This window comes from Drosophila bipectinata, chromosome 4 (assembly GCF_030179905.1).
Source record: "Drosophila bipectinata strain 14024-0381.07 chromosome 4, DbipHiC1v2, whole genome shotgun sequence".
NCBI lineage: Eukaryota > Metazoa > Arthropoda > Insecta > Diptera > Drosophilidae > Drosophila > Drosophila bipectinata.
In genome coordinates this window covers 16,996,375-17,014,336 of record NC_091740.1, presented here as the reverse complement: position 1 = coordinate 17,014,336, position 17,962 = coordinate 16,996,375, and the positions used below count along the sequence as shown (strand labels likewise).

Genomic DNA, 17,962 nt, shown 5'->3' with positions numbered 1-17,962 from the left:
TTTCCAGTGAAGGCAATTGCGACATCATCCGCATAAGCATTTACTTTGCATCCACCACCCTCTACGGATTGCAGTAGGTTGTTTACCGCCTCCGACGAATCTTTGAATCTAGAAAACCAAAAAGCGCGTCTTTCTTATCACTAAGTGCCTTTTCGACGGACGTAGTGATCTCGTGGAGAGCCGTCTCCGTGGATCGATCTTCCTATACGTGTGCTGGGATCCCGAAATATCATTTGGGTTAATGGTAAGATAAACGTGGAGGCTAATATGTCTCCCCATTGTCTTGAGGAGGAAGCTCGACAGACTTCTTGGTCTGAAGTCCTTAGGTGAGCAGTGCGATGATTTTCTTGCTTTGGGTATAAAAAAAACCTTCGTCAGCAACCACGTCTCGTGCACGATACCTGTTCTGAAAATTGCTGTGAAGATTTTCCTAACCAATAACCACAGATTGGGACTGGCTTTGGTAAGTTGGGCCGGGAAGATGCGATCTGGGCCTGAAGATTTAAAGGGTTAAAAGGCCCTAAAGAAGGCAATTGCAACATCACCCGCATAAGCGATAACTTTGCGACCACCACCTTCTAGGGACCGCAGTAGGCTATTGACCGCCACGTTCCACAGTAGGGTGTAGAGTACACCTCCATGCGGAGTGTCTCTTCTGATGTATCTTTGAATAGATTCTTCTCCTAATATCGCCTCAACAGTCCTGTTTACCAGGATCTGCTTTATAAAGCGTACGGATTGATCGTCTATTCCTAGTCTCGTCAGCTCATTGGTTATCGAACTTGGCAAAATGTTGTTGAACGCACCTTCTATGTCTAGAAAACCAATGAGTGCGTATTCCTTGTCACTAACTGACTTTTCGACGAACGTATTGATCTCGTGGAGTGCCGTATCCGTGGATCGGCCCTTCCTATACGTATGTTGTGATCCCGAGATATCATTTGGGTTGATGGTAAGATTAATGTGGAGGCTGATTAGTCTCTCCATCGTCTTGATGTGGAACGACGACAGGCTTATAGGTCTGAAATCCTTAGGGGTAGGTGTGATGGCTTTACCGCTTTGGGTATGAATACCTTTGTTCGCAACCACGTTCCGGGCACGATGCCTATTCTGAAAATTGCCGAGAAAGCTTTCCTGATCCATGAACTCAGATTGGGTCCAGCTTTGATTAATTGTGCGGGAATTTGCTATCTGGGCCTGGGGATTTGAAGGGTTTGAAGCTGTTTATCGCCCAGCTGAGATACCTATTACTCAATAGGTATTCGAGCTGGTTTGGGAGGGAGAGGCTGTCCTCCTGTCTCTACTTTTCCGGGATTTTTTTTCTTTTTGAGAGCACCCGGGGTAATGTGCATTTTTGAGAGCTTCTTAAAGGGCGCAAGTGGGTGCGACCACAATGGTGGTTTCTTTGACTTCTTTGACAGCCGTTAGCGTATCCATCATGGCATCCAGGTCTTCCGTGCTGTCAACATCCCTTGTTGGAGGTTATCCCAAGGATCTTTCTAATTTTTCTTTGTATAACTCCCAGTTCACTTTTCTCTGGTTGCGTACTGTAAGTGGATTGAAGTTCTGGAAATCGATCACTAATTCTATGTATCGATGGTCCGAGAAAGAGTTTTTCTCTAGGACTCCCTATTACCCACCAGAAGATTTGAGCCTAGGATAAAATCGAGAATTGACTCACAAAATTGATTTGACATTCCTTCCGGGTGCCCCTCTTCGGTCGGCTCCTTTAAGTCTGGCTCTTATGCTTCTGCCTCCAGCTCGATACCTCCTGTATTACTTTTTTCATCGGATTTGTAGATACGGACCGTCACGTGCTCGAATCCGTATTTGATTCGGTGCTCGTTGAGAGTGAGGACGACCTGCCTCCGCAGTCCTACCGCCTCCTCGACTTTGGCGACTTTCCAGTCCGCCGTGGGAAGCGTCGGATTGCACATCTTAAGCATCGTCAGGATGGTTTAAGGGTCGGCTGTCTTTCAAATTTGAACTCCCTAACTTTAAAAACACCAAAGTTATACCATTTCCGATCAATCAGTTATATGGCAGCTATAGGATATAGTCGGCCGATCCGGGCCGTTCCGACTTATATACTGCGTGCAAAGGAAAGAAGGGTGTGTGCAAAGTTTCAAGTCGATAGCCTTAAAACTGAGAGACTAGTTCGCGTAGAAACAGACAGACAGACGGACAGACGGACATGCTCATATCAACTCAGGAGGTGATCCTGATCAAGAATATATATACTTTATAGGGTCGGAGATGTCTCCTTCACTGCGTTGCACACTTTTGACCAAAAATATAATACCCTCTGCAAGGGTATAACAAGAAAGTAAAGCTAACTTCGGGCGAAGCCGAAGTTGATATACCCTTGCAGTTAAAACCGGATATATATCGCAAACATCGGATATAGTTGGCTGATCCTTATGAGAATATGATAATGTAACCCAATTTATTATAATACAAAATCTAAAAAAAGTCCCAAACTTTTTTCTTCAAAAATTCCAAAGTTGGTATTTCTACCAAAAACCATTTCCGATCGTTCAGTTATATGTCAGCTATAAGATATAGTCGGCCGATCATTATGAAATTTGGTAGGTCGGATTATCTGACCAAAAATAGAATTGTATTAAGTTACAGATTTCTATCTTCAAAATCACGAAAGTTGGGTCATTTCCGATCGTTCAGTTATATGGCAGCTATAGAATATAGTCGGCCGATCCTTTTGAAATTTGGCATGTCGTAATGTTTTGCCAAAAATAGCTCTCATATCAAATTTGACTCCCTAACTTTAAAAACACCAAATTTATACCATTTCCGATCAATCAGTTTTATGGCAGCTATAGGATATAGTCGGCCGTTCCGACTTATATACTGCGTGGAAAGGAAAGAAGGGTGTGTGCAAAGTTTCAAGACGATAGCTTTAAGGGGTTATATACAGTTGTGATTGATTAAAAATATAAGATTTAATACACCTCTTGTTAGTCTCGCAAAGAGAAGATTCAAGAAATAAACGCAACGATAAAAAAAAAATAAAAAAATTATCAGCATCTACACGGGCGTCTTTACTCGGGCGGCCCTAAAAAGCTTCGAATTCCCGCAACAGAAGCTAAATAGCTTACAGTCCAGTTTTTTTACCACTGAGTGAAAAAGAATCCGCTGATAGGCATGGAAGCTTTAAACTTGGTAGTTTGTACCTCCTAGTGAAGAGGACAAGTTCGGTCTTGGATGGATTCTCTCCTGGCCCGTACTTATCTGCCCATTCTTAGAACCCTCAGTTTGTCCGTTATGCGATCGCATAGAGTCTATGTAAACTTTTCCAGTGAAGGCAATTGCGACATCATCCGCATAAGCATTAACTTTGCATCCACCACCCTCTACGGATTGCAGTAGGTTGTTTACCGCCTCCGACGAATCTTTGAATCTAGAAAACCAAAAAGCGCGTCTTTCTTATCACTAAGTGCCTTTTCGACGGACGTAGTGATCTCGTGGAGAGCCGTCTCCGTGGATCGATCTTCCTATACGTGTGCTGGGATCCCGAAATATCATTTGGGTTAATGGTAAGATAAACGTGGAGGCTAATATGTCTCCCCATTGTCTTGAGGAGGAAGCTCGACAGACTTCTTGGTCTGAAGTCCTTAGGTGAGCAGTGCGATGATTTTCTTGCTTTGGGTATAAAAAAAACCTTCGTCAGCAACCACGTCTCGTGCACGATACCTGTTCTGAAAATTGCTGTGAAGATTTTCCTAACCAATAACCACAGATTGGGACTGGCTTTGGTAAGTTGGGCCGGGAAGATGCGATCTGGGCCTGAAGATTTAAAGGGTTAAAAGGCCCTAAAGAAGGCAATTGCAACATCACCCGCATAAGCGATAACTTTGCGACCACCACCTTCTAGGGACCGCAGTAGGCTATTGACCGCCACGTTCCACAGTAGGGTGTAGAGTACACCTCCATGCGGAGTGTCTCTTCTGATGTATCTTTGAATAGATTCTTCTCCTAATATCGCCTCAACAGTCCTGTTTACCAGGATCTGCTTTATAAAGCGTACGGATTAGACGATCAATCCGTCTCGTCAGCTCATTGGTTATCGAACTTGGCAAAATGTTGTTGAACGCACCTTCTATGTCTAGAAAACCAATGAGTGCGTATTCCTTGTCACTAACTGACTTTTCGACGAACGTATTGATCTCGTGGAGTGCCGTATCCGTGGATCGGACCTTCCTATACGTATGTTGTGATCCCGAGATATCATTTGGGTTGATGGTAAGATTAATGTGGAGGCTGATTAGTCTCTCCATCGTCTTGATGTGGAAGGACGACAGGCTTATAGGTCTGAAATCCTTAGGGGTAGGTGTGATGGCTTTACCGCTTTGGGTATGAATACCTTTGTTCGCAACCACGTTCCGGGCACGATGCCTATTCTGAAAATTGCCGAGAAAGCTTTCCTGATCCATGAACTCAGATTGGGTCCAGCTTTGATTAATTGTGCGGGAATTTGCTATCTGGGCCTGGGGATTTGAAGGGTTTGAAGCTGTTTATCGCCCAGCTGAGATACCTATTACTCAATAGGTATTCGAGCTGGTTTGGGAGGGAGAGGCTGTCCTCCTGTCTCTACTTTTCCGGGATTTTTTTTCTTTTTGAGAGCACCCGGGGTAATGTGCATTTTTGAGAGCTTCTTAAAGGGCGCAAGTGGGTGCGACCACCATGGTGGTTTCTTTGACTTCTTTGACAGCCGTTAGCGTATCCATTATGGCATCCAGGTCTTCCGTGCTGTCAACGTCCCTTGTTGGAGGTTATCCCAAGGATCTTTCTAATTTTTCTTTGTATAACTCCCAGTTCACTTTTCTCTGGTTGCGTACTGTAAGTGGATTTAAGTTCTGGAAATTGATCACTAATTCTATGTATCGATAGTCTGAGAAAGAGTTTTTCTCTAGGACTCCCTATTACCCACCAGAAGATTTGAGCCTAGGATAAAATCGAGAATTGACTCACAAAATTGATTTGACATTCCTTCCGGGTGCCCCTCTTCGGTCGGCTCCTTTAAGTCTGGCTTTTATGCTTCTGCCTCCAGCTCGATACCTCCTGTATTAATCTTTTCATCGGATTTGTAGATACGGACCGTCACGTGCTCGAATCCGTATTTGATTCGTATTTGATCCGTATTGAGAGTGAGGACGACCTGCCTCCGCAGTCCTACCGCCTCCTCGATTTTGGCGACTTTCCAGTCCGCCGTGGGAAGCGTCGGATTGCACATCTTAAGCATCGTCAGGATGGTTTTAGGGTCGGCTGTCTTTTCTGTGAGCCATACTCGCGCCCTCGGCTTACTTGGGATCTAGTCCCAGTCAACCGCCACCAGCTTTGCTACGGGGTAGATCTCCCCAGCGTAGAAAGTAGAGACTGTTAGATCTGTACAGATCGCGCGTCTTGGCAGGCAATTACCTTAACACTACCCTCATACCATCCTGCGTCTTCTCATTCTGGTGGGGGCTCTTCGCTCTATAGAATCTCCTCCACGAAGCACACATGCAACTCTTTAAGGATGTAGTCTCATGTGCCGGCCTACTTTTTAGAGGTTATTTCAAAAAATTTTTTTTGTAATAAAAAATAATGCGATCGTTTCAATTTTCAAATATGTTTTTATAAGCATCATAAACTATTTGAAAATATTTCGTTTAATTTATTCTTGTGTAGTTTAATACACTTTATAGCATGCCAAAGTATGCATATAAAAAAAAAAGATAGGTCCCTGGCGCAGGTGATTTCGACTGCTAGAGTCATCCGAAACAAAAAACAAGAAAGCAAAGCTAACTTCGGGCGGAGCCGAAGTTGATATACCCTTGCAGCTAAAACCGGATATATATTGCAAACATCGGATATAGTTGGCCTTATGATTACATCATAATAAAACCAATCAATTACACTAAAAAATCGAAAAAAAAGTCCCAAGCTTCTATCTTCAAAAATACAAAAGTTGATATTTCTACCAAATACCATTTCCGATCGTTCAGTTATATTGCAGCTATAGGATATAGTCGGCCGATCCTAATGAAATTTTGTAGGTCGGATTAACTGACCAAAAATAGAATGTGTACCAAGTTCCAGCTTTCTATCTTCAAAAACACGAAAGTTGGGTCATTTCCGATCGTTCAGTTATATGGCAGCTATAAGATATAGTCGTCCGATCCATATGAAATTTGGCATGTCGTATTATTTTGCCAAAAATAGCTCTCATGTCAAATTTGAACTCTCTAACTCTAAAAACACCAAAGTTATACCATTTCCGATCAATCAGTTATATGGCAGCTATAGGATATAGTCGGCCGATCCGGGCCGTTCCGACTTATATACTGCGTGCAAAGGAAAGAAGGGTGTGTGCAAAGTTTCAAGACGATAGCTTCAAAACTGAGAGACTAGTTCGCGTAGAAACGGACAGACAGACAGACGGACAGACGGACAGACGGACATGCTCATATCAACTCAGGAGGTGATCCTGATCAAGAATATATATACTTTATAGGGTCGGAGATGTCTCCTTCACTGCGTTGCACACTTTTGACCAAAATTATAATACCCTCTGCAAGGGTATAATTAGAATAGATTATTGTTTTGTAAGCTAATGGCTCTGTCCCGTACTAGAATGAAATATTTTCATCAATAAACAACAAAATGGCGAACTCACAAAACAAAAAATTAAAAAAAATTTAAAAAATTTATCTTAAATTAATGATAAAAAAAAAACTAATCATTAAAAATAAATGATTCTAGTACGGGACAGAGGTGTTACTTTTAAGAACAACATATCCAAATTTCAGCTAGATCGGTACCATAGAATTTTGTGAATCACCTGCGCCGCACACAAAAATGTCGTTTCGAGAAAAACGCGTTTAAAGTTTAGACGCTACCGAGAAACTCATACTTTTCGGTGTAGGCGCTCTCTCGATTCTGGGCTGTATCTCTGTCATTATTTGATATTTTTATTTGAAACTTTAACAGTACATTCATAATAAACAATACTACCAAAATATTTTTTTTTTTTTTTTTTTTTTTTTTTATCAATCAATCAATAGTTATATTTAAAATCTGTCCGAAGTTATGGACAATAATTAAATTGTATAATGGGACCTTAACTTAATGAAATATTGAGTAGTACAATGTTTGCTTATCCTAGGAAACTAATTTTAACAGTAGACCTTAGCGATAGAATTCAAGTTAATTATTGTCGGGCCCTTTAGTGGGCCTTGTTAGTTTTTCAACTGCAGCTCAGTCCCGTTCGCCCGAGTGGCAGAGGTCCAGTGGGTGGGTCCGTTTCAGCCTCTTTGTGGTGTAGCTGTTGTCCAGAAGATTGATGGCCTCAGGGTTAGGATGTCGGTCCAGCCTTACCACGTACCTATTGGCGAATCTCTGAACTTCTTCGCTCACATATGGGACTCTCAGTTGGGCGTGGATTGTCGCATTGTCGTGGAACGGATGAGCTCCAGTTAAAGTTCTTAGGGCCTTGTTTTGGGCGATCTGAATGATCCTTCGGTTGCTTTGACACGCCGTCCCCCATAGCTGGATACCATATGTCCAGATTGGCTTTACAATGGCCTTATATATAAGGAGCTTGATTCTTAGCTTCAGCCTGGACCTCCTTCCAATGAGCCAGTTGAGCTGACGCAGCTTGATCCGGATTTGCGTCCGTTTGCGCTGCAGGTGGGTTCTCCAGGTGAGCCTTCTATCCAGGGTCATACCCAGATATTTGGGTGTAGGGCTGGCTGGAATTGGGGTGCCTCCGAGACTGACTCCAGGACAGTCGCCTCTCTTCATTGTAAACGTCGTTTGGCCTGACTTCTCATGGTTGACGGCGATGTTCCACCGTCGAAGCCACGGGTCAAGGATGTCCAGCTGGCGTTGGAGTCGTGCAGAAGCCTCCTCTGGCAAGATTGAAGAGGCCAAAAATGCCGTGTCGTCGGCATATGTAGCCACTAGAAGGCCCTCCTCTTCAGCGACAGGCATGTCGGCTGTGTACATGGTGTACAGGATGGGACCAAGTACACTGCCCTGCGGAACTCCAGCTTCAATGAGCCTGTACTCCGATGTCGCATTTCCGCTTCTGACCCTGAACTTCCTGTCGGTCAAGTTCGAGTTAAGGAAATCGTAATACTGTTGTGGCAGGTTCCTCTTGAGCTTCGTTTTTAGACCAGGGTGCCAGACCCTGTCAAACGCCTGCTTGACATCCAGGAAAACAGCACAGCAGTAATGTTTTCTTTCGAGGCTGTCCAGGATTTTTGCAACGATCCTGTGGCATTGCTCGGGGGAGCAAAATATAAAAAAAAAAAAAAATTGATTTTTTCAACCTCACACATGAGACTACATCCTTAACCACTCGTCGCCAAAGGTCCTTGGTGATAATCTTTGTCCAGGACTCCAATAAGGATTGGCGGCTGGGCCTTTCTCTTCTTGGCTTGGGAGGCTCCTCCCTTCGTTGCTCTCTGCCTTTTCGCGCTCTGTGAGATTTCCTTGGCGAGCCCGTCACACCCGTCTTTTCCGGTTGGAAGTCGGGCAGTATTTCCCTTTATCTAACACTTTATAACCTCGGCCTGGTCCGGGTTCATTTCCGCCGATGGGTCCGCCCTCATTAGGATGAAGGCTGCTCTCCTCCTATCTTTATAGGAACCTTTCCGCTGCTTCGAGTGAGACGCTACCGGACCAGGGTTCACCTTAGGGGCCCCGTCGGCTGCCTTAGAGGTTGACCATGAGATCTACTTCTCCACGCCGTTCGGTGGCCACATGGCTAGCCCCGCTTTGGCAGAAGTTGCCTTGGCATCCTCCTCCGCACCGCCGCGTCCCGCCTCCAGATGTTGCCTCTCTGTAGGGAGCTTCTCCATCCCAGCAACTCCTTGGCTTTTGAGGGCCTTGAAGTTTGACGGGTCACTGACCCCATTTCCTTTTTCTCCCTTTTTCTGGGAGTTCCGTTCTAAGATAAGAGTTTTGGAAAAAATAAACAAATATTTCGCAATAGTATCGACGACTATCGATGGTACTATCGACATAATCGATGGTTTAAAATTTACTATCGTCGAATATCGATGGCGGTCACTATCGATAGTACCAAAACTCTGAGCCAGCTACTTCCATTGCTCTCGTTCCTCTTTTGTTGGATTACTCTTTCATATGGAAAATGGAAAGTCATGTGTATATAGTAACATATCAACAAAACCTGTTAGAGTGTATATCAATAAGTTTTGTAAACCGAAGGTGAAGCCTTTTGTCTTTAAATTCGTAATACCGCTGCAAATAGCCTAATTGCAATTTTCGTAAAAACATAAACATAAACATAAACATTTAGTTATTCCAATTCGGGTGAAAACAGCCTCATTTCAAAGTCTCAATTTCTGAGAGTCACTTCAGACTGAAAACCAAAACAATATTTTGGTAAGCCTTTGGATTTTGGATTTTGGTAAATTCCGACTCCAATGTTTCTCACTTCTCTTAAGTGAAATAAAACTAAACAGCTCAAACCATTCTTAAGTGGGCACCCACTTCATAAGAAATTTCAAATTTTTCTTGTAACCTCTTAATTGAGATCCAAAGCCTTCCACGTCAACTGACACCTCAAGTAATAGATTCCGACTCAATCGACTTTCTTCAGAGAACAAAGCCTCTCGGACATAAAAGCTTCGTTGAAGCTTTGATCTGCAAAAAGCTTCAGCAAGGGTACGTGTAAAAAGGACTTAGAGCCCCAAAGTTAAGTTAGTTCTAAAATTCTGAAGTTCTAAGCTGTTTTAAAGAATCATACTCTATCAAAACTGAACTCAAATAAAAATAATTTTTTTTTCACACTAATTTGAAGAAGATATGTAATTATATGAGCATCGGCAAATAGGGCAATTACAATAAAAATGTTTTTGTGTTTTCCTAATTTTTCTCAATCTTTAATCATTTACTATTCCTTATACACTATCCCATGCTCTGTCTCGCTCTCTCTCTCAACTGCGCTCCCAAATGATGTTGCCCCTCTTGACCAGGTGCTTTTCGGTAGAACAGCCAAGTGCAAATTTAACCAAAAACAAGAAAGTAAAGCTAACTTCGGGCGAAGCCGAAGTTGATATACCCTTGGTGTTAAAACCGGATATATATCGCAAACATCGGATATAGTTGGCTGATCCTTATGAGAATATGATAATGTAACCCAATTTATTATAATACAAAATCTAAAAAAAGTCCCAAACTTCTTTCTTCAAAAATTCCAAAGTTGGTATTTCTACCAAAAACCATTTCCGATCGTTCAGTAATATGTCAGCTATAAGATATAGTCGGCCGATCATTATGAAATTTGGTAGGTCGGATTATCTGACCAAAAATAGAATTGTATTAAGTTACAGATTTCTATCTTCAAAATCACGAAAGTTGGGTCATTTCCGATCGTTCAGTTATATGGCAGCTATAGAATATAGTCGGCCGATCCTTTTGAAATTTGGCATGTCGTAATGTTTTGCCAAAAATAGCTCTCATATCAAATTTGACTCCCTAACTTTGAAAACACCAAATTTATACCATTTCCGATCAATCAGTTTTATGGCAGCTATAGGATATAGTCGGCCGTTCCGACTTATATACTGCGTGGAAAGGAAAGAAGGGTGTGTGCAAAGTTTCAAGACGATAGCTTTAAGGGGTTATATACAGTTGTGATTGATTAAAAAATCGATTTTTTTGCATATTCTTTAATTATATACTGTTGAGAATACTCCAGTGGTGGGCAAAACTAACACATGTTTAAAATTTGAGTGTGTGCGTAGCAGAGAAAAACAATGAGAGCAGAGAATTCACTGAGCGAAAAAAACGTTTTTTTTTATTTAATTTTTTGTTAATTCAAAAGTTTGAATGGGCACTAACATTGAGTATTTTATTTAAAAAACAGCTTTGCTAGCAACATTTCTTAAACAAATGAAAAACTACGCTTCCCTATTTATATTCTCTATGAAGAAAACTTTTTCCAACCCAATTTCTGAGAAAATTTTTCTAAGTGCAAAAATTTTGATTTTTAGTTTGGGCTGTCAAATGAATCAAAATGAGAGCAAATGAGAGAGCTTCTAAAAAAAATGTCAGTGTGCCGGCAGCGCTGCGGCAGAATTTCCTACCCTATACTCGCGTGCTATGTAAAATGAGAGTTTGCCCACCACTGGAATACTCTCACAAAAATTCATAACGATCGGAGCATTAGAACCGAAGTTGTAGCTATTTATAGCTATTTACCTGCATATAAAACTTGAACAAACTTGAAACTTTAAACGCGATTATCTCAGAATCTTTTTTTTGGGAAATTACCTTTCCGGTGGACACGATTACTAAAAAACTACTAATCCGATCAAACCGAATTTTGACCACTTATATATTATGATATTAGCTAGTCCGTGAACGAGGGATTTCCAATTTTTTTGAAAACTTTTTTCCTTTTTTAAAGCATAAAAATCTAAAATCTTATACCTAGAAAAAGTAAATTTTTTGTTAAAAACGTCTCCATTTTTTTGTGAATCAAAATTTTTAAAAATCCCTCGTTCACGGACTGACAATACAATATACTAACTAAGCTTTTTTTAATTTTGGATTTCGGATGAACCGTTTTCGGGATATCATGTCCACCGCAAGACACCTTCGAAAAAAGACGATCCGGGAATTCGGCTATAACATTTTTATTATGTAATATTTTTTTATGAAAAAATTTAAATAAATTTCTTTAAATAAATAAATGTACTAAACAACGTCGGTAAAACATTTTTCATAAATATTTTCTATGGTGTCAAAAAAAAATCGATAAAATTCCATTTTTTTGTGCGGAACAACCGTATATAACCCCTTAAAACTGCGAGACTAGTTTGCGTAGAAACAGACAGACAGACGGACATGCTTATATCAACTCAGGAGGTGATCCTGATCAAAAATATATATACTTTATAGGATCGGAGATGTCTCCTTCACTGCGTTGCACATTTTTGACCAAAATTATAATACCCTCTGCAAGGGTATAATAAAAGTTCATTGATCTAGATTTGCCTAGCTATTTTTTTATTAAATAATAAGGAGCTGTGAAAAACGCTTGGCAGCTAACAGGATCCTTAAACGATTTTCAAAAAGGATTAGTTGTTAAATTAGGCTGGGTTTCGGGGCTTAGTCTTTAATAATTCGGGCAGCTCTAACTAAGCAAACGGTCTTTGTTTGGGGCCGACGTTTTGGTCTTGGTCGTCTCGCTAGAAGTATCGTTTCAAGCGCATGGGTCTTGTTGTTGCTATCGCATCAAGTCATACTATGTTGGAAACTTGATAGAAAATGCGGCATATTTCATAATACTACTACAACTAAGACGATTGTAGAGATGATTGAAGATGCGCCACCCAGTAAAGAAGACCTGCATTTTGCCTTAAAAAGTATATATTCTTGATTAGAATTACCAGTTGATATAAGCATGTCCATCTATCTAAGCATGCCCGTCTCACAGTTTTAAAGCGTTCATATATGGAGTTCAAACTAAGTATAGTAACTTACCAAAGATTGCTAAGATACCCTCATTCTTTCTGGTCTATAAAAAACTCGCGAATAAGCGCTCCCAAAACATGGGTTATTGTGTTGTTAGCCCTTAAGTGGGTCGGAGTGGGTCTTAAATTTATTGCACACTACTGCAAAATTATAATACGCAACAAGGGTTTAATGTGTTAAAAATAATTCATTTCAATTTGGGTATAAAATGTCCAGATCAGAAAGACACAACTTAATGGTTTGTCTATTTACAGTAGCTACCTCGCTCCAACTAGTGCACGTAAAGTTACGTAGTATTTTCTCTGGAAAGTTTTGCTAAATATCAGCTGTAAAAAAATAAACATTTTTGGTTTTCTAGTTCAATAGACTTTATTTTATCTTGTGTGTAATGAATTTCGGATCGATTTCACTGTTTTTATATCTTCAATGCATAATTCAATTACATTTTATCGACGACGTTGAAAAACTGTTTTTATGCAGCTTCTTTTGCTAGTCGGTCAGCCTTTTCAACAACTTCCTCTATAGGTCCAACCATATAGAAAGCTACTTCAGGCAGATGATCATATTCTCCAGCCAGAATTTGGGAGAAGCCCTTAATAGTTTGCTCCAATGGAACTAGTTTTCCAGCATGCCCTGTAAAGACTTCAGCCACTTGGAATGGCTGTGATAAAAAGCGCTGAATCTTGCGGGCACGTGCGACTGTAAGTTTGTCTTCTTCAGACAACTCATCCATTCCCAGGATTGCAATAATATCCTGCAAGGATTTGTAATCCTGCAAAATTTTCTGAACACCGCGAGCAACATTGTAATGTTCTTGACCAATAATGTTGGGGTCCATAATACGGGAAGTGGAATCCAGAGGGTCCACCGCTGGGTAGATACCTAACTCAGCAATCGCACGAGACAATACAGTTGTAGCGTCCAAATGAGCAAAAGTAGTTGCTGGTGCAGGATCAGTTAAATCATCAGCTGGCACATAAATAGCCTGCACAGAGGTAATAGATCCCTTCTTGGTAGTAGTAATACGTTCCTGCATAGAACCCATGTCAGTGGCTAAAGTTGGTTGGTAACCTACGGCCGATGGAATACGTCCCAACAACGCTGACACTTCAGAACCAGCTTGGGTGAATCGGAAAATGTTATCAATAAAGAGTAGTACATCCTGTCCTTCTTGATCACGGAAATACTCAGCTACAGTGAGTCCAGTTAAAGCAACACGGGCACGGGCACCTGGTGGCTCATTCATTTGACCGTAAACCAAAGCTACCTTTGATGTTTTATCTTTGAGTGAAATGACACCAGATTCAATCATTTCATTGTACAAGTCATTTCCCTCACGGGTGCGTTCGCCGACTCCAGCAAAAACTGAATATCCACCATGGGCTTTAGCCACGTTATTAATTAGCTCCATAATCAAAACAGTTTTTCCGACTCCAGCGCCGCCAAACAAACCAATTTTTCCACCCTTAGCGTAGGGGGCCAGAAGATCAACAACTTTTATTCCAGTGACCAAGATCTCCTGCTCCACTGACATTTCAACAAACTCTGGAGCCTCCGCATGAATAGGAGCCGTTTTGTCGGTTGGAATTGGACCACGCTCATCAATAGGTTCACCTGTTATAAATTTTGAATTTTTTCGTATATCGTTTGTATGCGGGACAATTATGTAAGTTATATATACCTATAACATTAATAATGCGTCCCAAGGTTTCAGCACCAACAGGAATACGGATCGGGTATCCAGTATCTAGAACCTTCTGTCCGCGAACCAAGCCCTCTGTTCCATCCATGGCAATAGTGCGCACAGTGTTTTCGCCCAAGTGCTGAGCTACTTCTAGCACTAAGCGAGGAGAGCGATTGTCAACTTCCAAAGCATTTAATATTGGCGGCAAGTTATCGTCAAACTGCACATCGACAACAGCTCCAATGACAGCCACAATTTTTCCGTTGGCTCCACCAACTGCTTTAGCAGCTGCTTTGGCGGCATGTCCACGAGCTTAAAGAGATTTTATCACATAAAAAACGTTATTTTAAAATCAGCTTTATCCAAAAAAAAAAACTAAAAGAAAGGTCAAATATACATACCTTATCTTTTATTTTTAATTTTTGCATTATGTTAACTCTTATTTTAAGAGTATGGTATAGCCACACATATGTACATACATACATGTGTAACTCGTTACATCACAAAAACTATTAGTATTAAATATATAGCATCGTAATTGAATTTTGTTGCATAACTATTCAGAACCCTAAGAGCCATAATGTGCAATAGCTACTCTAATAATGTAAGCATTTTTCTATATAAAAAAAAAATTACATAATTATTAATTTTAAAAATATGTTTCCGAATCATTCTTTTTACATTAAATAATAAGCGAATATAACAAAAATATTTCATATTAAAGCTACTTATAAATTTATACATACGTATGTATATGTTTAAACACAAAGTTATGCAACCAATTTTTCATCAATCGTTAAATCATTAAAAACGAATAGGTTATGTTACAAATTACGATTGAAATCCATATTTTTCAAGCAAGGGATATAATATTGTTATGCGATTTAAAATTGGGAATACTCTAAATAAATTTTAAAATACTTACACAATTGCCCCAAAAATGGGAGCAAACTCTTGTCGGCTTTGGAGGCAGCACGTAACGCGAACATTCTTCGGATTCTTCAGAACTACGTGTGGATAAGGCGTCTTTGAAAATTTCCTTATACGACAGTGTGGTCAGAGGTTTATTGTAAAGTAACCCAAAGTATAAGTATAAGTGTAAGAATTCAAGCTAGTATTTTTGAAATCGATATAATGAAACGGTGTCACTTTTATGTACGTCAAATCAGCGTCGCTCAGTTAGCGTCGAAGTGGAACGGTGGAATTGGAACACAGCAACGAATATTTTGTTTTTCAATTATTTCCGTATTTAGCCACTAAATTTAATCAAATAAACACTAGAATTGCTAAAAATTGAATAAACTATTGTTTTTTCTTACTTTGAGCGGGTTCTTCACTCTTTAAGTAGCTTAAAAATGGGGTTGAAAAATTGCCCCTACACTGTATTGAGCATTATCTCAGAAATAAGAGGATGCGCCAATAAGCGCGATACACCAGCTTATAGCCCATTCTTTTGAGAATATGCCCTGAAAATTTTATTAAAATCGTTCCCTACGTTTTGGAGCAAATCGACTAAAAGTGGACCAACCCGGCTAACAGCCCATACAAAAATGACCCCAAAAAATTGTTTTTAAAATTGTGAAGCTCCAAGAGGATGCGCCAATATGCACGGTAGTGGAGTCGATGTAGGACCTTTTCAAGTATATATGGACCAAAAATCATACAAATCGTTCCCACAGATTTTGAAAAAATCGAATTACAGTTTCCCATATAATTTGAACTAATAAGAGGAGCGCCAACCAGTGAACCGGAACCAGTCCGCAAAAAGTTCATTGAACTAGTTTAAAAATACTATATGGCTCTGTTAGACTTATTAAGTCCTTCACAGAGGATGCGCCATTATGCACGGTATACCGTTGAAAAGCTTATTTTATACAGAACATTATAAGACAACTTTTATTTAAATAGCTTCCACAGATTTAAAGAAATCAAGTCCCGAAAATTTCAGACCCTGATTCACCAACACTGGCCATTAACAGCATCACATATTTCTGTGCTGCCTAACACGGCGCTGAGGCCGTCAGCCAACGGGTACAACAGGGGGACCTACGCGCAAGCAATTGCGTGCCGTAACTGTGTACACCGCTGGTAGTGCGACTATACTCTCCACGTGAGGGCGGCTGGTAACAGGTCCCGGTAAGGTCATGTCTCTGCCGAGGATGCTGGCTAATGGTAGTCGGGCGGGGAGAAGAACACTCCCTTCCTTAAATTACCCCAATCCAAGGTGGAACAGCATATGCCGAAGGATGCGTGTCCGAGGGGGGGCTCGGACGCTAATATGCGAACTCTGGGGGACAGGCCGACCTCCCAGTTTTAACCAGGCTTATCATGACAAGCGGGCTATGTCATGATGGACGAACCCCTTCCCGCCTACTCGTGGGACCAAAACATGAATAACACTCTACAAAATAAAAACCAAAGCGGAGAGCGGAACTCCCTAAAAAAGACCGGAAATGGGACCAACGGCCCGTCAAACTCCAAGGCCCTCAAAAGCCAAGGAGTTGCTGAGATGGAGAAGTCCCCCACAGAGGGACAACATCTGGAGGCGGGACGCGCCGGTGCGGTGGAGGTTGCCAAGGCAACTTCTTCCAAAGCGGGGATAGCTATGGGACCACCGAACGGGTGGTTGACCCCAGGGTCAACCTCTAAACCAACCGGCGGTGCCCCTAAGGCGAACCCTGGTCCGGAAGCGTCTCACTCGACGCAGCGTAAAGGATCCTACAAGGACAGAAGAAGAGCAGCCTTCATTCTGATGAGGGCGGACCCATCGGCCGAAGCCAACCCGGACCAGGCCGAGATTATTAAGTGGGCAAGGGAGATCCTACCCGACTTCAATCCGGAAAAGGCGGGAGAAAGGCTGGATCCGAAGAGACGCACTGGGTCAGACCCTGCCAAGGAGGCCGCGCAAAGCGCGAAGAGGCAGAGGTCCACAGAGGGAGAAGCCCCCCAGGCCAAGAAGAGGAAGGCCCAGCCGCAGCCGCCCAACCGCTCGTTCGCTGAGGTGACGAAGGGAAGAACCCTAATTGGAGTCCTGGACAAGGGCTCCAAGGATGGGCTCATCCCCAAGGAACTCTGGCGACGAGTGGTAAACGAGTTGCATGGGCGCTTCGTGGAGGAAATGCTGCGAAGTGGAGGACCCCCACCAGAATGCGAAGACGCAGGATGGTACCAGGGTAGCGTCATGGTGATTGCTTGCCAAGACGCGCGATCGGTGGAGACTTACAAGCGGATGATTTCATCGCTTGGAGAGGTCTACCCTGGAGCTAAGCTGGTGGCGGTTGACTGGGACGAGATCCCCAGCAAACCGAGGGCGCGAGTGTGGCTCACAGAAAAGCCAGCCGACCCTAAGACCATCCTGACAATGCTTAGGATGTGCAACCCGACGCTCCCCACGGCGGACTGGAGAGTCGCCAAGGTCGAGGAGGCGGTGGGATTGCGGAGGCAGGTCGTCCTCACACTAAACGAGGAGACCGTAAAAGCCCTGGAGAGGACGGAGTACGGATTCGAGCATGTCTCGGTCCGTATATATAAATCTGATGCGAAGGCCAAGCCAGGAGGTATTGGTCTGGAGGCAGACACACAAGAGCCAGACTTGGAGGAGCCGACCGAAGAGGGGCACCCGGAGGAAATGTCGGATGAGGAGGAGGACATTCTAGAAGGGTACACCTCGGAGGAGAGCGACTTGGCAAGGGCGCTTGGTGGTGTCGGAATGGAGGACTCTCTGCTGGGCTCCGAGACGGAGGCAGAGATAACTGTGGTGGAGGTTTG

General features: G+C 42.2%; 1 protein-coding gene across 1 annotated transcript; it reads right to left on the bottom strand.

Annotated features, from left to right (window-relative positions):
* Nucleotides 1–12,853: 12,853 nt before the first annotated feature.
* Nucleotides 12,854–15,280, bottom strand: ATPsynbeta (ATP synthase, beta subunit). Its single transcript, XM_017251278.3, has 3 exons — nt 15,120–15,280; nt 14,192–14,506; nt 12,854–14,124 (listed from the first exon to the last, which is right to left on the bottom strand). The coding sequence occupies exons 1-3, from the start codon at nt 15,181–15,183 to the stop codon at nt 12,983–12,985; spliced, it is 1,521 nt and encodes a 506-aa protein (XP_017106767.1). The 5' UTR covers nt 15,184–15,280; the 3' UTR covers nt 12,854–12,982.
* Nucleotides 15,281–17,962: the final 2,682 nt, after the last annotated feature.

Bases quoted from the DNA above. Each gene is read 5' to 3' on its own strand.
- ATPsynbeta (XM_017251278.3), bottom strand. From the start codon at position 15,183: ATGTTCGCGTTACGTGCTGCCTCCAAAGCCGACAAGAGTTTGCTCCCA. The intron at 14,507-15,119 runs GTAAGTATTTTA...AATCTCTTTAAG, and splicing joins CCCATTTTTGGGGCAATTGT to CTCGTGGACATGCCGCCAAA. The intron at 14,125-14,191 runs GTATATATAACT...AATTTATAACAG, and splicing joins ACGCATTATTAATGTTATAG to GTGAACCTATTGATGAGCGT.